The sequence below is a fragment of the Salmo salar genome, chromosome 25 (assembly GCF_965601325.2).
Source record: "Salmo salar chromosome 25, fSalSal1, whole genome shotgun sequence".
NCBI lineage: Eukaryota > Metazoa > Chordata > Actinopteri > Salmoniformes > Salmonidae > Salmo > Salmo salar.
In genome coordinates this window covers 39,663,983-39,687,500 of record NC_138315.1, presented here as the reverse complement: position 1 = coordinate 39,687,500, position 23,518 = coordinate 39,663,983, and the positions used below count along the sequence as shown (strand labels likewise).

At 45.8% G+C, this 23,518-nt stretch overlaps 1 protein-coding gene across 2 annotated transcripts in view; it reads left to right on the top strand.

The window, feature by feature from the left end:
- Positions 1–23,518, top strand: part of LOC106586727 (guanine nucleotide exchange factor DBS) — a 136,992-nt gene that overhangs the window by 72,458 nt on the left and 41,016 nt on the right. For both annotated transcript variants that reach the window (XM_045707348.2, XM_045707347.2), the window contains exons 4-8: positions 1,169–1,259; positions 18,631–18,750; positions 19,139–19,255; positions 19,445–19,594; positions 19,866–19,990. In XM_045707348.2, the coding sequence (XP_045563304.1) occupies positions 1,169–1,259; positions 18,631–18,750; positions 19,139–19,255; positions 19,445–19,594; positions 19,866–19,990 (603 nt within the window). The remainder of the gene's footprint in view (positions 1–1,168; positions 1,260–18,630; positions 18,751–19,138; positions 19,256–19,444; positions 19,595–19,865; positions 19,991–23,518) is intronic.

The window sequence follows — 23,518 nt, the reverse complement described above, 5'->3', positions numbered from 1 at the left end:
ATGAGACGTTCATCTTTGTTTCTCAAACGGAACATTTTTACATTGTTCCAAACGAAACATTTTTACATTGTTCCAAACGGAACATTTCGAAGTGTTTAAGATTAAGGTTAGGCATTAACTCCAAATGGTTACGGTAAGGGTTAAGGTTTGGGATAGGCTTAAAAAATATATATTTGAACTTGCAACCTTTGGAATCAGAGGCAGATGCTTACATCCATGCATCCATCGCCGTCCACAACACACTATCAACACCGAAACCTACTTGAAGGTAACAGTACTTACTGTTGCCCCTAGTGGCCGGTTTCCACGTCATCTCCCGTCCTCAGACATGGATGGACGTCAAATATTGACTTGTATCACGGGTGACCTGGCTGCTCCTGAGACTACAACGGGCTGGGGTTTTAGAACCTCTGATTTTGGGCTGTTTTACCGTTCTCTGTGTGTGGATTGGACCTGTTTTCTCTGTGTGTGGATTGGACCTGTTTTCTCTGTGTGTGGATTGGACCTGCTTTCTCTGTGTGTGGATTGGACCTGTTTTCTCTGTGTGTGGATTGGACCTGTTTTCTCTGTGTGTGGATTGGACCTGTTTTCTCTGTGTGTGGATTGGACCTGTTTTCTCTGTGTGTGGATTGGACCTGTTTTCTCTGTGTGTGGATTGGGCCTGTTTTCTCTGTGTGTGGATTGGACCTGCTTTCTCTGTGTGTGGATTGGACCTGTTTTCTCTGTGTGTGGATTGGACCTGTTTTCTCTGTGTGTGGATTGGACCTGCTTTCTCTGTGTGTGGATTGGGCCTGTTTTCTCTGGGGGACTGTATACTTGAAGGACTGTATATCTTGAACTTGAAGGACTGTATATCTAGTTAAACAAGCTGTCATGCCTCTCTCACCGTGGACTAAGGACAGTGTTTTTGAAGCATCTTTACCTTGCCTGTACCTAAGCTGACTGAGAGGGTAGGTGTCTCTACTCTGGCCTGACAGAGAGATACTACTCGTGCAGTAGACACTGTCATCTCTATCCTCTCTCACCATTGTGGTTCAATGTTCATTCTCTGGTCATGTCCAGTCATTGTGGTCCTCTCTCTCCAGTCTCCAGCTGTGTTTTTGTTATGGTCATGTGCGGTGGGGTCAGGTGTTAGTGGTTGTGTTGACCGTGGTCCTCTCTTTTCCAGTCTGTCTGCAGCAGGAGTGGGTTTCATTCTGGTCATTGACCGACGGCAGGACCGATGGGCTGCCGTCAAGGGGACCCTGCTCCGCATCGCAGTGAGTAACCATGCGTGGGTGTTTCTGGCGAGTGTGTGTGTGTGTGTGTGTGTGTGTGTGTGTGTGTGTGTGTGTGTGTGTGTGTGTGTGTGTGTGTGTGTGTGTGTGTGTGTGTGTGTGTGTGTGTGTGTGTCTCTCTCTCATAGCCTGGTGTTTCCTGTCCAGTCACAGCTGGTGTTCAGGCCATCTCTCTCTCTTTCTCTCTCTCATAGCCTGGTGTTTCCTGTCCAGTCACAGCTGGTGTTCAGGCCATCTCTCTCTCTTTCTCTCTCTCATAGCCTGGTGTTTCCTGTCCAGTCACAGCTGGTGTTCAGGCCATCTCTCTCTCTTTCTCTCTCTCATAGCCTGGTGTTTCCTGTCCAGTCACAGCTGGTGTTCAGGCCATCTCTCTCTCTTTCTCTCTCTCATAGCCTGGTGTTTCCTGTCCAGTCACAGCTGGTGTTCAGGCCGTCTCTCTCTTTCTCTCTCTCATAGCCTGGTGTTTCCTGTCCAGTCACAGCTGGTGTTCAGGCCATCTCTCTCTCTTTCTCTCTCTCATAGCCTGGTGTTTCCTGTCCAGTCACAGCTGGTGTTCAGGCCATCTCTCTCTCTTTCTCTCTCTCATAGCCTGGTGTTTCCTGTCCAGTCACAGCTGGTGTTCAGGCCATCTCTCTCTCTTTCTCTCTCTCATAGCCTGGTGTTTCCTGTCCAGTCACAACTGGTGTTCAGGCCATCTCTCTCTTTTTCTCTCTCTCTCATAGCCTGGTGTTTCCTGTCCAGTCACAGCTGGTGTTCAGGCCATCTCTCTCTCTTTCTCTCTCTCTCATAGCCTGGTGTTTCCTGTCCAGTCACAGCTGGTGTTCAGGCCATCTCTCTCTCTTTCTCTCTCTCATAGCCTGGTGTTTCCTGTCCAGTCACAGCTGGTGTTCAGGCCGTCTCTCTCTTTCTCTCTCTCATAGCCTGGTGTTTCCTGTCCAGTCACAGCTGGTGTTCAGGCCATCTCTCTCTCTTTCTCTCTCTCATAGCCTGGTGTTTCCTGTCCAGTCACAGCTGGTGTTCAGGCCATCTCTCTCTCTTTCTCTCTCTCATAGCCTGGTGTTTCCTGTCCAGTCACAGCTGGTGTTCAGGCCATCTCTCTTTCTCTCTCTCATAGCCTGGTGTTTCCTGTCCAGTCACAGCTGGTGTTCAGGCCATCTCTCTCTCTTTCTCTCTCTCATAGCCTGGTGTTTCCTGTCCAGTCACAGCTGGTGTTCAGGCCATCTCTCTCTCTTTCTCTCTCTCATAGCCTGGTGTTTCCTGTCCAGTCACAGCTGGTGTTCAGGCCGTCTCTCTCTTTCTCTCTCTCATAGCCTGGTGTTTCCTGTCCAGTCACAGCTGGTGTTCAGGCCGTCTCTCTCTCTTTCTCTCTCTCATAGCCTGGTGTTTCCTGTCCAGTCACAGCTGGTGTTCAGGCCATCTCTCTCTCTTTCTCTCTCTCATAGCCTGGTGTTTCCTGTCCAGTCACAGCTGGTGTTCAGGCCATCTCTCTCTCTTTCTCTCTCTCATAGCCTGGTGTTTCCTGTCCAGTCACAGCTGGTGTTCAGGCCATCTCTCTCTCTTTCTCTCTCTCATAGCCTGGTGTTTCCTGTCCAGTCACAGCTGGTGTTCAGGCCATCTCTCTCTCTTTCTCTCTCTCATAGCCTGGTGTTTCCTGTCCAGTCACAGCTGGTGTTCAGGCCATCTCTCTCTCTTTCTCTCTCTCATAGCCTGGTGTTTCCTGTCCAGTCACAGCTGGTGTTCAGGCCATCTCTCTCTCTTTCTCTCTCTCATAGCCTGGTGTTTCCTGTCCAGTCACAGCTGGTGTTCAGGCCATCTCTCTCTCTTTCTCTCTCTCATAGCCTGGTGTTTCCTGTCCAGTCACAGCTGGTGTTCAGGCCATCTCTCTCTCTTTCTCTCTCTCATAGCCTGGTGTTTCCTGTCCAGTCACAGCTGGTGTTCAGGCCATCTCTCTCTCTTTCTCTCTCTCATAGCCTGGTGTTTCCTGTCCAGTCACAGCTGGTGTTCAGGCCGTCTCTCTCTTTCTCTCTCTCATAGCCTGGTGTTTCCTGTCCAGTCACAGCTGGTGTTCAGGCCATCTCTCTCTCTTTCTCTCTCTCATAGCCTGGTGTTTCCTGTCCAGTCACAGCTGGTGTTCAGGCCATCTCTCTCTCTTTCTCTCTCTCATAGCCTGGTGTTTCCTGTCCAGTCACAGCTGGTGTTCAGGCCATCTCTCTCTCTTTCTCTCTCTCATAGCCTGGTGTTTCCTGTCCAGTCACAGCTGGTGTTCAGGCCATCTCTCTCTCTTTCTCTCTCTCATAGCCTGGTGTTTCCTGTCCAGTCACAGCTGGTGTTCAGGCCATCTCTCTCTCTTTCTCTCTCTCATAGCCTGGTGTTTCCTGTCCAGTCACAGCTGGTGTTCAGGCCGTCTCTCTCTCTTTCTCTCTCTCATAGCCTGGTGTTTCCTGTCCAGTCACAGCTGGTGTTCAGGCCATCTCTCTCTCTTTCTCTCTCTCATAGCCTGGTGTTTCCTGTCCAGTCACAGCTGGTGTTCAGGCCATCTCTCTCTCTTTCTCTCTCTCATAGCCTGGTGTTTCCTGTCCAGTCACAGCTGGTGTTCAGGCCATCTCTCTCTCTTTCTCTCTCTCATAGCCTGGTGTTTCCTGTCCAGTCACAGCTGGTGTTCAGGCCATCTCTCTCTCTTTCTCTCTCTCATAGCCTGGTGTTTCCTGTCCAGTCACAGCTGGTGTTCAGGCCATCTCTCTCTCTTTCTCTCTCTCATAGCCTGGTGTTTCCTGTCCAGTCACAGCTGGTGTTCAGGCCATCTCTCTCTCTTTCTCTCTCTCATAGCCTGGTGTTTCCTGTCCAGTCACAGCTGGTGTTCAGGCCATCTCTCTCTCTTTCTCTCTCTCATAGCCTGGTGTTTCCTGTCCAGTCACAGCTGGTGTTCAGGCCATCTCTCTCTCTTTCTCTCTCTCATAGCCTGGTGTTTCCTGTCCAGTCACAGCTGGTGTTCAGGCCATCTCTCTCTCTTTCTCTCTCTCATAGCCTGGTGTTTCCTGTCCAGTCACAGCTGGTGTTCAGGCCATCTCTCTCTCTTTCTCTCTCTCATAGCCTGGTGTTTCCTGTCCAGTCACAGCTGGTGTTCAGGCCTCTCTCTCTCTTTCTCTCTCTCATAGCCTGGTGTTTCCTGTCCAGTCACAGCTGGTGTTCAGGCCATCTCTCTCTCTTTCTCTCTCTCATAGCCTGGTGTTTCCTGTCCAGTCACAGCTGGTGTTCAGGCCATCTCTCTCTCTTTCTCTCTCTCATAGCCTGGTGTTTCCTGTCCAGTCACAGCTGGTGTTCAGGCCATCTCTCTCTCTTTCTCTCTCTCATAGCCTGGTGTTTCCTGTCCAGTCACAGCTGGTGTTCAGGCCATCTCTCTCTCTTTCTCTCTCTCATAGCCTGGTGTTTCCTGTCCAGTCACAGCTGGTGTTCAGGCCATCTCTCTCTCTTTCTCTCTCTCATAGCCTGGTGTTTCCTGTCCAGTCACAGCTGGTGTTCAGGCCATCTCTCTCTCTTTCTCTCTCTCATAGCCTGGTGTTTCCTGTCCAGTCACAGCTGGTGTTCAGGCCATCTCTCTCTCTTTCTCTCTCTCGTAGCCTGGTGTTTCCTGTCCAGTCACAGCTGGTGTTCAGGCCATCTCTCTCTCTTTCTCTCTCTCGTAGCCTGGTGTTTCCTGTCCAGTCACAGCTGGTGTTCAGGCCGTCTCTCTCTCTTTCTCTCTCTCGTAGCCTGGTGTTTCCTGTCCAGTCACAGCTGGTGTTCAGGCCATCTCTCTCTCTTTCTCTCTCTCATAGCCTGGTGTTTCCTGTCCAGTCACAGCTGGTGTTCAGGCCATCTCTCTCTCTTTCTCTCTCTCATAGCCTGGTGTTTCCTGTCCAGTCACAGCTGGTGTTCAGGCCATCTCTCTCTCTTTCTCTCTCTCATAGCCTGGTGTTTCCTGTCCAGTCACAGCTGGTGTTCAGGCCGTCTCTCTCTCTTTCTCTCTCTCATAGCCTGGTGTTTCCTGTCCAGTCACAGCTGGTGTTCAGGCCGTCTCTCTCTCTTTCTCTCTCTCATAGCCTGGTGTTTCCTGTCCAGTCACAGATGGTGTTCAGGCCATCTCTCTCTCTTTCTCTCTCTCATAGCCTGGTGTTTCCTGTCCAGTCACAGCTGGTGTTCAGGCCATCTCTCTCTCTTTCTCTCTCTCATAGCCTGGTGTTTCCTGTCCAGTCACAGCTGGTGTTCAGGCCATCTCTCTCTCTTTCTCTCTCTCATAGCCTGGTGTTTCCTGTCCAGTCACAGCTGGTGTTCAGGCCATCTCTCTCTCTTTCTCTCTCTCATAGCCTGGTGTTTCCTGTCCAGTCACAGCTGGTGTTCAGGCCATCTCTCTCTCTTTCTCTCTCTCATAGCCTGGTGTTTCCTGTCCAGTCACAGCTGGTGTTCAGGCCATCTCTCTCTCTTTCTCTCTCTCATAGCCTGGTGTTTCCTGTCCAGTCACAGCTGGTGTTCAGGCCATCTCTCTCTCTTTCTCTCTCTCATAGCCTGGTGTTTCCTGTCCAGTCACAGCTGGTGTTCAGGCCATCTCTCTCTCTTTCTCTCTCTCATAGCCTGGTGTTTCCTGTCCAGTCACAGCTGGTGTTCAGGCCATCTCTCTCTCTTTCTCTCTCTCATAGCCTGGTGTTTCCTGTCCAGTCACAGCTGGTGTTCAGGCCGTCTCTCTCTCTTTCTCTCTCTCATAGCCTGGTGTTTCCTGTCCAGTCACAGCTGGTGTTCAGGCCGTCTCTCTCTCTTTCTCTCTCTCATAGCCTGGTGTTTCCTGTCCAGTCACAGCTGGTGTTCAGGCCATCTCTCTCTCTTTCTCTCTCTCATAGCCTGGTGTTTCCTGTCCAGTCACAGCTGGTGTTCAGGCCATCTCTCTCTCTTTCTCTCTCTCATAGCCTGGTGTTTCCTGTCCAGTCACAGCTGGTGTTCAGGCCATCTCTCTCTCTTTCTCTCTCTCATAGCCTGGTGTTTCCTGTCCAGTCACAGCTGGTGTTCAGGCCATCTCTCTCTCTTTCTCTCTCTCATAGCCTGGTGTTTCCTGTCCAGTCACAGCTGGTGTTCAGGCCATCTCTCTCTCTTTCTCTCTCTCATAGCCTGGTGTTTCCTGTCCAGTCACAGCTGGTGTTCAGGCCATCTCTCTCTCTTTCTCTCTCTCATAGCCTGGTGTTTCCTGTCCAGTCACAGCTGGTGTTCAGGCCATCTCTCTCTCTTTCTCTCTCTCATAGCCTGGTGTTTCCTGTCCAGTCACAGCTGGTGTTCAGGCCATCTCTCTCTCTTTCTCTCTCTCATAGCCTGGTTTTCCTGTCCAGTCACAGCTGGTGTTCAGGCCGTCTCTCTCTCTTTCTCTCTCTCATAGCCTGGTGTTTCCTGTCCAGTCACAGCTGGTGTTCAGGCCATCTCTCTCTCTTTCTCTCTCTCATAGCCTGGTGTTTCCTGTCCAGTCACAGCTGGTGTTCAGGCCATCTCTCTCTCTTTCTCTCTCTCATAGCCTGGTGTTTCCTGTCCAGTCACAGCTGGTGTTCAGGCCATCTCTCTCTCTTTCTCTCTCTCATAGCCTGGTGTTTCCTGTCCAGTCACAGCTGGTGTTCAGGCCATCTCTCTCTCTTTCTCTCTCTCATAGCCTGGTGTTTCCTGTCCAGTCACAGCTGGTGTTCAGGCCATCTCTCTCTCTTTCTCTCTCTCATAGCCTGGTGTTTCCTGTCCAGTCACAGCTGGTGTTCAGGCCATCTCTCTCTCTTTCTCTCTCTCATAGCCTGGTGTTTCCTGTCCAGTCACAGCTGGTGTTCAGGCCATCTCTCTCTCTTTCTCTCTCTCATAGCCTGGTGTTTCCTGTCCAGTCACAGCTGGTGTTCAGGCCATCTCTCTCTCTTCTCTCTCTCTCATAGCCTGGTGTTTCCTGTCCAGTCACAGCTGGTGTTCAGGCCATCTCTCTCTCTTTCTCTCTCTCATAGCCTGGTGTTTCCTGTCCAGTCACAGCTGGTGTTCAGGCCATCTCTCTCTCTTTCTCTCTCTCACAGCCTGGTGTTTCCTGTCCAGTCACAGCTGGTGTTCAGGCCATCTCTCTCTCTTTCTCTCTCTCACAGCCTGGTGTTTCCTGTCCAGTCACAGCTGGTGTTCAGGCCGTCTCTCTCTCTTTCTCTCTCTCATAGCCTGGTGTTTCCTGTCCAGTCACAGCTGGTGTTCAGGCCATCTCTCTCTCTTTCTCTCTCTCATAGCCTGGTGTTTCCTGTCCAGTCACAGCTGGTGTTCAGGCCATCTCTCTCTCTTTCTCTCTCTCATAGCCTGGTGTTTCCTGTCCAGTCACAGCTGGTGTTCAGGCCATCTCTCTCTCTTTCTCTCTCTCATAGCCTGGTGTTTCCTGTCCAGTCACAGCTGGTGTTCAGGCCATCTCTCTCTTTCTCTCTCTCATAGCCTGGTGTTTCCTGTCCAGTCACAGCTGGTGTTCAGGCCATCTCTCTCTCTTTCTCTCTCTCATAGCCTGGTGTTTCCTGTCCAGTCACAGCTGGTGTTCAGGCCGTCTCTCTCTCTTTCTCTCTCTCATAGCCTGGTGTTTCCTGTCCAGTCACAGCTGGTGTTCAGGCCGTCTCTCTCTCTTTCTCTCTCTCATAGCCTGGTGTTTCCTGTCCAGTCACAGCTGGTGTTCAGGCCGTCTCTCTCTCTTTCTCTCTCTCATAGCCTGGTGTTTCCTGTCCAGTCACAGCTGGTGTTCAGGCCATCTCTCTCTCTTTCTCTCTCTCATAGCCTGGTGTTTCCTGTCCAGTCACAGCTGGTGTTCAGGCCATCTCTCTCTCTTTCTCTCTCTCATAGCCTGGTGTTTCCTGTCCAGTCACAGCTGGTGTTCAGGCCATCTCTCTCTCTTTCTCTCTCTCATAGCCTGGTGTTTCCTGTCCAGTCACAGCTGGTGTTCAGGCCATCTCTCTCTCTTTCTCTCTCTCATAGCCTGGTGTTTCCTGTCCAGTCACAGCTGGTGTTCAGGCCATCTCTCTCTCTTTCTCTCTCTCATAGCCTGGTGTTTCCTGTCCAGTCACAGCTGGTGTTCAGGCCATCTCTCTCTCTTTCTCTCTCTCATAGCCTGGTGTTTCCTGTCCAGTCACAGCTGGTGTTCAGGCCATCTCTCTCTCTTTCTCTCTCTCATAGCCTGGTGTTTCCTGTCCAGTCACAGCTGGTGTTCAGGCCATCTCTCTCTCTTTCTCTCTCTCATAGCCTGGTGTTTCCTGTCCAGTCACAGCTGGTGTTCAGGCCATCTCTCTCTCTTTCTCTCTCTCATAGCCTGGTGTTTCCTGTCCAGTCACAGCTGGTGTTCAGGCCATCTCTCTCTCTTTCTCTCTCTCATAGCCTGGTGTTTCCTGTCCAGTCACAGCTGGTGTTCAGGCCATCTCTCTCTCTTTCTCTCTCTCATAGCCTGGTGTTTCCTGTCCAGTCACAGCTGGTGTTCAGGCCATCTCTCTCTCTTTCTCTCTCTCATAGCCTGGTGTTTCCTGTCCAGTCACAGCTGGTGTTCAGGCCATCTCTCTCTCTTTCTCTCTCTCATAGCCTGGTGTTTCCTGTCCAGTCACAGCTGGTGTTCAGGCCATCTCTCTCTCTTTCTCTCTCTCTCATAGCCTGGTGTTTCCTGTCCAGTCACAGCTGGTGTTCAGGCCGTCTCTCTCTCTTTCTCTCTCTCATAGCCTGGTGTTTCCTGTCCAGTCACAGCTGGTGTTCAGGCCATCTCTCTCTCTTTCTCTCTCTCATAGCCTGGTGTTTCCTGTCCAGTCACAGCTGGTGTTCAGGCCGTCTCTCTCTCTTTCTCTCTCTCATAGCCTGGTGTTTCCTGTCCAGTCACAGCTGGTGTTCAGGCCATCTCTCTCTCTTTCTCTCTCTCATAGCCTGGTGTTTCCTGTCCAGTCACAGCTGGTGTTCAGGCCATCTCTCTCTCTTTCTCTCTCTCATAGCCTGGTGTTTCCTGTCCAGTCACAGCTGGTGTTCAGGCCATCTCTCTCTCTTTCTCTCTCTCATAGCCTGGTGTTTCCTGTCCAGTCACAGCTGGTGTTCAGGCCATCTCTCTCTCTTTCTCTCTCTCATAGCCTGGTGTTTCCTGTCCAGTCACAGCTGGTGTTCAGGCCGTCTCTCTCTCTTTCTCTCTCTCTCATAGCCTGGTGTTTCCTGTCCAGTCACAGCTGGTGTTCAGGCCATCTCTCTCTCTTTCTCTCTCTCATAGCCTGGTGTTTCCTGTCCAGTCACAGCTGGTGTTCAGGCCATCTCTCTCTCTTTCTCTCTCTCATAGCCTGGTGTTTCCTGTCCAGTCACAGCTGGTGTTCAGGCCATCTCTCTCTCTTTCTCTCTCTCATAGCCTGGTGTTTCCTGTCCAGTCACAGCTGGTGTTCAGGCCGTCTCTCTCTCTTTCTCTCTCTCATAGCCTGGTGTTTCCTGTCCAGTCACAGCTGGTGTTCAGGCCATCTCTCTCTCTTTCTCTCTCTCATAGCCTGGTGTTTCCTGTCCAGTCACAGCTGGTGTTCAGGCCATCTCTCTCTCTTTCTCTCTCTCATAGCCTGGTGTTTCCTGTCCAGTCACAGCTGGTGTTCAGGCCATCTCTCTCTCTTTCTCTCTCTCATAGCCTGGTGTTTCCTGTCCAGTCACAGCTGGTGTTCAGGCCGTCTCTCTCTTTCTCTCTCTCATAGCCTGGTGTTTCCTGTCCAGTCACAGCTGGTGTTCAGGCCATCTCTCTCTCTTTCTCTCTCTCATAGCCTGGTGTTTCCTGTCCAGTCACAGCTGGTGTTCAGGCCATCTCTCTCTCTTTCTCTCTCTCATAGCCTGGTGTTTCCTGTCCAGTCACAGCTGGTGTTCAGGCCATCTCTCTCTCTTTCTCTCTCTCATAGCCTGGTGTTTCCTGTCCAGTCACAGCTGGTGTTCAGGCCATCTCTCTCTCTTTCTCTCTCTCATAGCCTGGTGTTTCCTGTCCAGTCACAGATGGTGTTCAGGCCATCTCTCTCTCTTTCTCTCTCTCATAGCCTGGTGTTTCCTGTCCAGTCACAGATGGTGTTCAGGCCATCTCTCTCTCTTTCTCTCTCTCATAGCCTGGTGTTTCCTGTCCAGTCACAGATGGTGTTCAGGCCGTCTCTCTCTCTTTCTTTCGGTCTCTCTCTTGCTTTCTCTCTCTCTTTCTCTCTCACAATCTCTGTTTCCTGCTAGATGACAGCTTGCTGGCAGCTGAATAAAGTGTGTGAGCTGTGAAGAATATTCTCTCTGCATAGGTAATAAGGTTGCGTAGGGAGTTTCTTTATTTGTGCTGTAGATGATACTCTGTTTTAGTGCCGTAATGGTCCGTCCATTAATAGCACAGGATTTCCAATGTATTTTTCTTTTGTACAATATTACTACACCATTTATGAGATCCTTCAGAACCTTATCAAATAAGTAACAATATGTAGCTGAACATGATTCATATCGATATGAATCAATACCTAAATCGTAAGTGTTATTTAACCCCATAGGTAGTATACAAAACAGTACATTATAGGACTACATCCTTGGTTTCAGCACCACAGTAGCATGGACAGCTACTCACACAGGCAAGTAGGTGTCTATGAGTTCTCTGTGATTAACACGGAATCCTCATCTTTAGTTTCAGTGAAAATAAAATAAGTTGTGGGAGGGAGGGAAAGAGGGAGAGAGAGCCTTTCCTAGACAGAGGAGGATATATGGAGACAGAGATGAATATGACGATCCAGATTCCACTGGGACATGAAACGGCCATGGCCGCGGGAAGTACGGGTGCTGCAGCGCCCCCTGAAAAATCAGAATGATAAACAAACAAAAGCACCCCCATCCCCAAACTTCTTCCCACGGCCACGTTCCTCCCTCATTTCAGCTTTATTCATCCCGCAAGTGTTGAGAGGGCACATCCCAGACCTAATGATAAATCAGAGGGGTTGATTAGTTAACTCCATTAAGTTCCTGTATCCCAGAGTGGTTGATTGGTTATTAACTCCATTAAGTTCCTGTATCCCAGAGTGATTGATTAGTTATTAACTCCATTAAGTTCCTGTATCCCAGAGTGATTGATTAGTTATTAACTCCATTAAGTTCCTGTATCCCAGAGTGATTGATTAGTTAACTCCATTAAGTTCCTGTATCCCAGAGTGGTTGATTAGTTATTAACTCCATTAAGTTCCTGTATCCCAGAGTGGTTGATTAGTTATTAACTCCATTAAGTTCCTGTATCCCAGAGTGGTTGATTAGTTATTAACTCCATTAAGTTCCTGTATCCCAGAGTGATTGATTAGTTAACTCCATTAAGTTCCTGTATCCCAGAGTGGTTGATTAGTTAACTCCATTAAGTTCCTGTATCCCAGAGTGGTTGATTAGTTATTAACTCCATTAAGTTCCTGTATCCCAGAGTGGTTGATTAGTTATTAACTCCATTAAGTTCCTGTATCCCAGAGTGGTTGATTAGTTATTAACTCCATTAAGTTCCTGTATCCCAGAGTGGTTGATTAGTTATTAACTCCATTAAGTTCCTGTATCCCAGAGTGGTTGATTAGTTATTAACTCCATTAAGTTCCTGTATCCCAGAGTGATTGATTAGTTATTAACTCCATTAAGTTCCTGTATCCCAGAGTGGTTGATTAGTTATTAACTCCATTAAGTTCCTGTATCCCAGAGTGGTTGATTAGTTATTAACTCCATTAAGTTCCTGTATCCCAGAGTGGTTGATTAGTTATTAACTCCATTAAGTTCCTGTATCCCAGAGTGATTGATTAGTTATTAACTCCATTAAGTTCCTGTATCCCAGAGTGGTTGATTAGTTATTAACTCCATTAAGTTCCTGTATCCCAGAGTGGTTGATTAGTTATTAACTCCATTAAGTTCCTGTATCCCAGAGTGATTGATTAGTTATTAACTCCATTAAGTTCCTGTATCCCAGAGTGATTGATTAGTTATTAACTCCATTAAGTTCCTGTATCCCAGAGTGATTGATTAGTTAACTCCATTAAGTTCCTGTATCCCAGAGTGGTTGATTAGTTATTAACTCCATTAAGTTCCTGTATCCCAGAGTGATTGATTAGTTAACTCCATTAAGTTCCTGTATCCCAGAGTGGTTGATTAGTTATTAACTCCATTAAGTTCCTGTATCCCAGAGTGGTTGATTAGTTATTAACTCCATTAAGTTCCTGTATCCCAGAGTGGTTGATTAGTTATTAACTCCATTAAGTTCCTGTATCCCAGAGTGGTTGATTAGTTATTAACTCCATTAAGTTCCTGTATCCCAGAGTGATTGATTAGTTATTAACTCCATTAAGTTCCTGTATCCCAGAGTGATTGATTAGTTATTAACTCCATTAAGTTCCTGTATCCCAGAGTGATTGATTAGTTATTAACTCCATTAAGTTCCTGTATCCCAGAGTGATTGATTAGTTATTAACTCCATTAAGTTCCTGTATCCCAGAGTGATTGATTAGTTATTAACTCCATTAAGTTCCTGTATCCCAGAGTGGTTGATTAGTTATTAACTCCATTAAGTTCCTGTATCCCAGAGTGGTTGATTAGTTATTAACTCCATTAAGTTCCTGTATCCCAGAGTGGTTGATTAGTTATTAACTCCATTAAGTTCCTGTATCCCAGAGTGATTGATTAGTTAACTCCATTAAGTTCCTGTATCCCAGAGGGGTTGATTAGTTATTAACTCCATTAAGTTCCTGTATCCCAGAGTGATTGATTAGTTATTAACTCCATTAAGTTCCTGTATCCCAGAGTGATTGATTAGTTATTAACTCCATTAAGTTCCTGTATCCCAGAGTGGTTGATTAGTTATTAACTCCATTAAGTTCCTGTATCCCAGAGTGGTTGATTAGTTATTAACTCCATTAAGTTCCTGTATCCCAGAGTGATTGATTAGTTAACTCCATTAAGTTCCTGTATCCCAGAGTGATTGATTAGTTAACTCCATTAAGTTCCTGTATCCCAGAGTGGTTGATTAGTTATTAACTCCATTAAGTTCCTGTATCCCAGAGTGATTGATTAGTTAACTCCATTAAGTTCCTGTATCCCAGAGTGATTGATTAGTTAACTCCATTAAGTTCCTGTATCCCAGAGTGATTGATTAGTTATTAACTCCATTAAGTTCCTGTATCCCAGAGTGGTTGATTAGTTATTAACTCCATTAAGTTCCTGTATCCCAGAGTGGTTGATTAGTTATTAACTCCATTAAGTTCCTGTATCCCAGAGTGGTTGATTAGTTATTAACTCCATTAAGTTCCTGTATCCCAGAGTGGTTGATTAGTTATTAACTCCATTAAGTTCCTGTATCCCAGAGTGGTTGATTAGTTATTAACTCCATTAAGTTCCTGTATCCCAGAGTGATTGATTAGTTATTAACTCCATTAAGTTCCTGTATCCCAGAGTGATTGATTAGTTAACTCCATTAAGTTCCTGTATCCCAGAGTGGTTGATTAGTTATTAACTCCATTAAGTTCCTGTATCCCAGAGTGATTGATTAGTTAACTCCATTAAGTTCCTGTATCCCAGAGTGATTGATTAGTTATTAACTCCATTAAGTTCCTGTATCCCAGAGTGGTTGATTAGTTATTAACTCCATTAAGTTCCTGTATCCCAGAGTGGTTGATTAGTTATTAACTCCATTAAGTTCCTGTATCCCAGAGTGGTTGATTAGTTATTAACTCCATTAAGTTCCTGTATCCCAGAGTGATTGATTAGTTATTAACTCCATTAAGTTCCTGTATCCCAGAGTGGTTGATTAGTTATTAACTCCATTAAGTTCCTGTATCCCAGAGTGGTTGATTAGTTATTAACTCCATTAAGTTCCTGTATCCCAGAGTGGTTGATTAGTTATTAACTCCATTAAGTTCCTGTATCCCAGAGTGATTGATTAGTTATTAACTCCATTAAGTTCCTGTATCCCAGAGTGGTTGATTAGTTATTAACTCCATTAAGTTCCTGTATCCCAGAGTGGTTGATTAGTTATTAACTCCATTAAGTTCCTGTATCCCAGAGTGGTTGATTAGTTATTAACTCCATTAAGTTCCTGTTTCCCAGAGTGATTGATTAGTTAACTCCATTAAGTTCCTGTATCCCAGAGTGGTTGATTAGTTATTAACTCCATTAAGTTCCTGTATCCCAGAGTGATTGATTAGTTAACTCCATTAAGTTCCTGTATCCCAGAGGGGTTGATTAGTTAACTCCATTAAGTTCCTGTATCCCAGAGTGGTTGATTAGTTATTAACTCCATTAAGTTCCTGTATCCCAGAGTGGTTGATTAGTTATTAACTCCATTAAGTTCCTGTATCCCAGAGTGATTGATTAGTTATTAACTCCATTAAGTTCCTGTATCCCAGAGTGGTTGATTAGTTATTAACTCCATTAAGTTCCTGTATCCCAGAGTGATTGATTAGTTATTAACTCCATTAAGTTCCTGTATCCCAGAGTGGTTGATTAGTTATTAACTCCATTAAGTTCCTGTATCCCAGAGTGGTTGATTGGTTATTAACTCCATTAAGTTCCTGTATCCCAGAGTGGTTGATTAGTTAACTCCATTAAGTTCCTGTATCCCAGAGTGATTGATTAGTTATTAACTCCATTAAGTTCCTGTATCCCAGAGTGATTGATTGGTTATTAACTCCATTAAGTTCCTGTATCCCAGAGTGGTTGATTAGTTATTAACTCCATTAAGTTCCTGTATCCCAGAGTGGTTGATTAGTTATTAACTCCATTAAGTTCCTGTATCCCAGAGGGGTTGATTAGTTATTAACTCCATTAAGTTCCTGTATCCCAGAGTGGTTGATTAGTTATTAACTCCATTAAGTTCCTGTATCCCAGAGTGGTTGATTAGTTATTAACTCCATTAAGTTCCTGTATCCCAGAGTGATTGATTAGTTATTAACTCCATTAAGTTCCTGTATCCCAGAGTGGTTGATTAGTTATTAACTCCATTAAGTTCCTGTATCCCAGAGTGGTTGATTAGTTATTAACTCCATTAAGTTCCTGTATCCCAGAGTGATTGATTAGTTATTAACTCCATTAAGTTCCTGTATCCCAGAGTGATTGATTAGTTATTAACTCCATTAAGTTCCTGTATCCCAGAGTGGTTGATTAGTTATTAACTCCATTAAGTTCCTGTATCCCAGAGTGGTTGATTAGTTATTAACTCCATTAAGTTCCTGTATCCCAGAGTGGTTGATTAGTTATTAACTCCATTAAGTTCCTGTATCCCAGAGTGATTGATTAGTTATTAACTCCATTAAGTTCCTGTATCCCAGAGTGGTTGATTAGTTATTAACTCCATTAAGTTCCTGTATCCCAGAGTGATTGATTAGTTATTAACTCCATTAAGTTCCTGTATCCCAGAGTGATTGATTAGTTAACTCCATTAAGTTCCTGTATCCCAGAGTGGTTGATTAGTTATTAACTCCATTAAGTTCCTGTATCCCAGAGTGGTTGATTAGTTATTAACTCCATTAAGTTCCTGTATCCCAGAGTGATTGATTAGTTATTAACTCCATTAAGTTCCTGTATCCCAGAGTGGTTGATTAGTTATTAACTCCATTAAGTTCCTGTATCCCAGAGTGGTTGATTAGTTATTAACTCCATTAAGTTCCTGTATCCCAGAGTGATTGATTAGTTATTAACTCCATTAAGTTCCTGTATCCCAGAGTGGTTGATTAGTTATTAACTCCATTAAGTTCCTGTATCCCAGAGTGATTGATTAGTTATTAACTCCATTAAGTTCCTGTATCCCAGAGTGGTTGATTAGTTATTAACTCCATTAAGTTCCTGTATCCCAGAGTGGTTGATTAGTTATTAACTCCATTAAGTTCCTGTATCCCAGAGTGATTGATTAGTTATTAACTCCATTAAGTTCCTGTATCCCAGAGTGGTTGATTAGTTATTAACTCCATTAAGTTCCTGTATCCCAGAGTGGTTGATTAGTTATTAACTCCATTAAGTTCCTGTATCCCAGAGGGGTTGATTAGTTATTAACTCCATTAAGTTCCTGTATCCCAGAGTGGTTGATTAGTTATTAACTCCATTAAGTTCCTGTATCCCAGAGTGGTTGATTAGTTAACTCCATTAAGTTCCTGTATCCCAGAGTGGTTGATTAGTTATTAACTCCATTAAGTTCCTGTATCCCAGAGTGATTGATTAGTTAACTCCATTAAGTTCCTGTATCCCAGAGTGGTTGATTAGTTAACTCCATTAAGTTCCTGTATCCCAGAGTGGTTGATTAGTTATTAACTCCATTAAGTTCCTGTATCCCAGAGTGATTGATTAGTTAACTCCATTAAGTTCCTGTTTCCCAGAGTGGTTGATTAGTTATTAACTCCATTAAGTTCCTGTATCCCAGAGTGATTGATTAGTTAACTCCATTAAGTTCCTGTATCCCAGAGTGATTGATTAGTTAACTCCATTAAGTTCCTGTATCCCAGAGGGGTTGATTAGTTAACTCCATTAAGTTCCTGTATCCCAGAGTGGTTGATTAGTTATTAACTCCATTAAGTTCCTGTATCCCAGAGTGATTGATTAGTTATTAACTCCATTAAGTTCCTGTATCCCAGAGTGATTGATTAGTTATTAACTCCATTAAGTTCCTGTATCCCAGAGTGATTGATTAGTTAACTCCATTAAGTTCCTGTATCCCAGAGTGGTTGATTAGTTATTAACTCCATTAAGTTCCTGTATCCCAGAGTGGTTGATTAGTTATTAACTCCATTAAGTTCCTGTATCCCAGAGTGGTTGATTAGTTATTAACTCCATTAAGTTCCTGTATCCCAGAGTGGTTGATTAGTTATTAACTCCATTAAGTTCCTGTATCCCAGAGTGGTTGATTAGTTATTAACTCCATTAAGTTCCTGTATCCCAGAGTGATTGATTAGTTATTAACTCCATTAAGTTCCTGTATCCCAGAGTGGTTGATTAGTTATTAACTCCATTAAGTTCCTGTATCCCAGAGTGGTTGATTAGTTAACTCCATTAAGTTCCTGTATCCCAGAGTGATTGATTAGTTATTAACTCCATTAAGTTCCTGTATCCCAGAGTGATTGATTAGTTATTAACTCCATTAAGTTCCTGTATCCCAGAGTGATTGATTAGTTATTAACTCCATTAAGTTCCTGTATCCCAGAGTGGTTGATTAGTTAACTCCATTAAGTTCCTGTAGAGTCTTAGATCTGTCCTTTGTGCTTTAGGCGTTTTCTTACTCTCTTCAATCAAACGTGTGTGTATGCAGAGTTAATTTGCTAATTAAAACTGCGTTAGTTAACACATCAAGTCAGGAATGGGAATCCCTGACTCCATGACCGGCTGAAGCAGTAATCTTGATCTTGCTGTGATCTTACCTCAGGGATACAGGCTACAGGGTTACAGGCTACAGGGACACATTCTGCAGGGACACAGGCTGCAGGGATTCATTCTGCAGAGACACAGGCTGCAGGGACACAGGCTGCAGGGACACAGGCTGCAGGGACACAGGCTGCAGGGATTCATTCTGCAGAGACACAGGCAGCAGGGACACAGGCTGCAGGGATTCATTCTGCAGAGACACAGGCTGCAGGGACACAGGCTGCAGGGACACAGGCTGCAGGGACACAGGCTGCAGGGACAAAAGCTGCAGGGATTAATTCTGCAGAGACACAGGCTGCAGGGATTCATTCTGCAGGGACACAGGCTGCAGGGACACAGGCTGCAGGGACAAAAGCTGCAGGGATTAATTCTGCAGAGACACAGGCTGCAGGGATTCATTCTGCAGAGACACAGGCTGCAGGGATTCATTCTGCAGAGACACAGGCAGCAGGGACACAGGCTGCAGGGATTCATTCTGCAGAGACACAGGCTGCAGGGACACAGGCTGCAGGGACACAGGCTTCAGGGACAGGCTGCAGGGATTAATTCTGCAGAGACACAGGCTGCAGGGATTCATTCTGCAGAGACACAGGCTGCAGGGACACAGGCTGCAGGGATTCATTCTGCAGAGACACAGGCTGCAGGGACACAGGCTGCAGGGACAAAAGCTGCAGGGACACAGGCTAATTCAGCTCCTAATTATAGTGTCTGGGGTCTGCTTTTAATAGTCTCTGTAGCAGGGGATCCTCCAAGGTCTCAGCCTTATTCTACCCTTGAATGAATACAGTACCTACTCTTAAATTGTGTGTGTGTGTGTGTGTGTGTGTGTGTGTGTGTGTGTGTGTGTGTGTGTGTGTGTGTGTGTGTGTGTGTGTGTGTGTGTGTGTGTGTGTGTGTGTGTGTGTGTGTGTGTGTGTGTGTGTGTGTGTGTGTGTGTGTGTGTGTGTGTGTGTGTGTGTGTGTGTGTGTGTCTCTCTAGGGTTCGTTCCCAGGGAACCTGCAGTTGGTTCTGGTATTGAGACCCGCCACATTATTCCAGAGGACTCTATCAGACATCCTGTTCAAGTTCAACAAGGATGAGTTCAAGATGAAGGTGCCGGTACGTATAGACAGCAGCACACACAGACACACACACACCACAGACACAAACACACAGACACACATTCATAGACAGCAGCCCACAGACACACACACACCACAGACACACACACACACCCACAGACACACACACACACAGACACAGACACACAAACACACAGACACACATTCATAGACAGCAGCCCAGACACACACACCACACACACCCTACACACACAGACACACAGCTCACACCACACACACACACACACACAGACACACAAACACACAGACACACAGACACACATTCATAGACAGCATTTTAAATTGTCATTAGATTCACTATTATGTTCTTCTATCCTGTGTGTGTGTGTGTGTGTGTGTGTGTGTGTGTGTGTGTGTGTGTGTAGGTGATTATGTTGAGTTCTGTGACTGAGCTTCACTCCTATATACACCAGACACAATTGACTACTGAGCTGGGAGGAACGCAGGAGTACTGCCACGACAAGTGGATCTCACACCGTACCGTGAGTACACACACTCAAACACAACCAACAAATACACTGTAAATACACACATCATAAACACCTTGGCCCAGTTTCTACTTTTCAACTAATGACTTTTACCAGTAAAGCTAGGTATGTTATCAACTAATGACTTTTACCAGTAAAGCTAGATATGTTATCAACTAATGTGTTTTATCCATCTGTGTCTAGGACATGGAGGGCTTTGCTTTGGTGGTGAAGAGAACAGCTCAGATCCTGCAGTCGTTTGGGACAGAGCTAGCAGAGACTGAACTACCCAACGAGATCCAGGCTACTGACAACTTACTGAGATCACACACTGACAAGAAAGACAAGATGAAGGTACAGAGCAGACACACGCACGCACGCACGCACGCACGCACGCACGCACACACACACACACACACACACACACACACACACACACACACACACACACACACACACACACACCTGGTCCTCCAGATAGACAAATACACAAATGAGGCTGAATGTATTTAATGACAATCCACCTGTGTTGAATCTAAATGAGTTGTTGTATAGTGTTCCTTATCCCACACTACTGAACTGGTAGTGTGTGTATCTGACTACTGGGATGTGGGTTTACCTCCAGGAGGATCTACAGGTGGCTCTAGGACAGGGCAGCAGACTGTTGGAGAGTATTAATGAGCCAGTGGTCAGAGATCCCGATCACAACATGAACCAGGACGAACTGGAGAACCTGGCCACCGTACAGAGGTTAGAACACACACTGGGAACCCAGAACACTGGGGTTGGGCTTAGAACACACAGTTAAAACCTATAACACTGGGGTTAAAACACACAGAGAACCTATAACACTGGGGTTAAAACACACAGAGAACCTAGAACACTGGGGTTAAAACACACAGAGAACCTAGAACACTGGGGTTATAACTGTAAAAGCCTTGGTTTCATGCATGTTAACATTAGAAGCCTCCTCCCTAAGTTTGTTTTACTCACTGCTTTAGCACACTCTGCCAACCCAGATGTCTTAGCCATGTCTGAATCCTGGCTTAGGAAAACCACCAAAAACCCTGAAATCTCCATCGCTAACTATAACATTTTCCGCCAAGATAGAACTGCCAAAGGGGGCGGTGTTGCAATATACTGCAGAGATAGCCTGCAGAGTTCTGTATTACTATCCAAGTCTGTACCCAAACAATTCGAGCTTCTACTTCTAAAAATTCACCTTTCCCGAAACAAGTCTCTCACTGTTGCCGCTTGCTATAGACCTCCCTCTGCCCCCAGCTGTGCCCTCGATACCATATGTGAATTGATTGCCCCACATCTATCTTCTGAGCTCGTGCAACTAGGTGACCTAAACGGGGACATGCTTAACACCCCGGCCATCCTGCAATCTAAGCTAGATGCCCTCAATCTCACACAAATTATCAATGAACCTACCAGGTACAACCTCAAATCCGTAAACACGGGCACCCTCATAGATATCATCCTAACTAACTTGCCCTCCAAATACACCTCTACTGTTTTCAATCAAGATCTCAGTGATCACTGCCTCATTGCCTGCATCCGTAATGGGTCTGCGACCAAACGACCACCCCTCATCACTGTCAAACGCTCCCTAAAACACTTCTGCAAGCAGGCCTTTCTAATCGACCTGGCCAGGGTATCCTGGAATGACATTGACCTCATCCTGTCAGTAGAGGATGCCTGGTTGTTCTTTAAAAGTGCCTTCCTCACCATCTTAAATAAGCATGCCCCATTCAAAAAAGTTTGAACTAGGAAGTATAGTCCTTGGTTCACTCCAGATCAGTCTGCCCTTGACCAGCACAAAAACATTCTGTGGCGTTCTGCATTAGCATCGGATAGCCCCCGTGATATGCAACTTTTCAGGGAAGTTAGGAACAAATATACACAGGCAGTTAGGAAAGCTAAGGCTAGCTTTTTCAAACAGAAATTTGCTTCCTGTAGTACTAACTCAAAAAAGTTCTGGGCACTGTAAAGTCCATGGAGAATAAGAGCACCACCTCCCAGCTGTCCACTGCTCTGAGGCTAGGAAACACTGTCACCACCGATAAATCCACAATAATTGAGAATTTCAATAAGCATTTCTCTACGGCTGGCAATGCTTTCCACCTGGCTACCACTACCGCGGTCAACTGCCCGGCACCCTCCACAGCAACCCGCCAAAGCTCCCACCATTTATCCTTCACCCAAATCCAGATAGCTGATGTTCTGAAAGAGCTGCAAAATCTGGACCCCTACAAATCAGCCGGGCTAAACAATCTGGACCCTCTCTTTCTAAAATGATTTGCCGAAATTGTTGCAACCCCTATTACTAGCCTGTTCAACCTCTCTTTCGTATCGTCTGAGATTCCCAAAGATTGGAAAGCTGCCGCGGTCATCCCCCTCTTCAAAGGCGGTGACACTCTAGACCCAAACTGCTACAGACCTAAATCTATCCTCCCCTGTCTTTCTAAGGTCTTCGAAAGCCAAGTTAACAAACAGATTACCGACCATTTCGAATCCCACCACACCTTCTCCGCTATGCAATCTGGTTTCCCGAGCTGGTCATGTGTGCACCTCAGCCACTCTCAAGGTCCTAAACAACATCATAACCGCCATCGATAAGAGACATTACTGTGCAGCCGTATTCATCGACCTGGCCAAGGCTTTCGACTCTGTCAATAACCACATCCTTATTGGCAGACTCGACAGCCTTGGTTATTCAAATGATTGCCTCGCCTGGTTTACCAACTACTTCTCTGATAGAGTTCAGTGTGTCAAATCGGAGGGCCTGTTGTCCGGACCTCTGGCAGTCTCTATGGGGGTGCCACAGGGTTCAATTCTCGGGCCGACTCTCTTCTCTGTATACATCAGTGATGTCGCTCTTGCTGCTGGTGATTCTCTGATCCACCTCTACGCAGACGACACCATTCTGTATACTTCTGGCCCCTCTTTGGACACTGTGTTAACAAATCTTCAGACGAGCTTCAGTGCCATACAACTCTCCTTCCGTGGCCTCCAACTGCTCTTAAACGCAAGTAAAACTAAATGCATGCTATTCAATCGATCACTGCCTACACCTGCTCGCCCGTCCAGCATCACTACTCTGGACGGCTCTGACTTAGAATACGTGGACAACTACAAATACCTAGGTGTCTGGTTAGACTGTAAACTCTCCTTCCAGACTCACATTAAGCATCTCCAATCCAAAATTAAATCTAGAATCGGCTTCCTATATCGCAACAAAGCATCCTTCACTCATGCTGCCAAACATACCCTTGTAAAACTGACCATCCTACCGATCCTCGACTACCTTGATGTCATCTATAAAACAGCCTCCAACACTCTACTCAACAAATTGGATGCAGTCTATCACAGTGCCATCCGTTTTGTCACCAAAGCCCCATACCCTACCCACCACTGCAACCTGTATGCTCTCGTTGGTTGGCCCTCGCTTCATACTCGTCGCCAAACCCACTGGCTACAGGTTATCTACAAGTCTCTGCTAGGTAAAGCCCCGCCTTATCTCAGCTCACTGGTCACCATAGCAGCACCCACTCGTAGCACGCGCTCCAGCAGGTATATCTCACTGGTCACCCCCAAAGCCAATTCCTCCTTTGGTCGTCTTTCCTTCCAGTTCTCTGCTGCCAATGACTGGAACGAACTGCAGAAATCTCTGAAGCCGGCGACTCATATCTACCTCACTAGCTTTAAGCACCAGCTGTCAGAGCAGCTCACAGATCACTGCACCTGTACATAGCCCATCTGTAAACAGCCCATCTATCTACCTACCTCATCCCCATACTGTATTTATTTATTTATCTTGCTCCTTTGCACCCCAGTATTGCTACTTGCACATTCATCTTCTGCACATCTACCATTCCAGTGTTTAATTGCTATATTGTAATTACTTCGCCACCATGGCCTATTTATTGCCTTAACTACTTTATCTTACCTCATTTGCACTCACTGTATGTAGACATTTTGTTTTCTTTTGTTCTACTGTATTATTGACTGTATGTTTTGTTTATTCCATGTGTAACTCTGTGTTGTTGTATGTGTCGAATTGCTATGCTTTATCTTGGCCAGGTCGCAGTTGCAAATGAGAACTTGTTCTCAACTAGCCTACCTGGTTAAATAAAGGTGAAATTAAAAATTACAAAATAACACACACTGAGAACCTAGAACACTGGGGTTGAATACACAGAGGAGCTAGAACACTGGTTATAACACACACTGAGAACCTAGAACACTGGGGTTGAACACACAGAGGAGCTA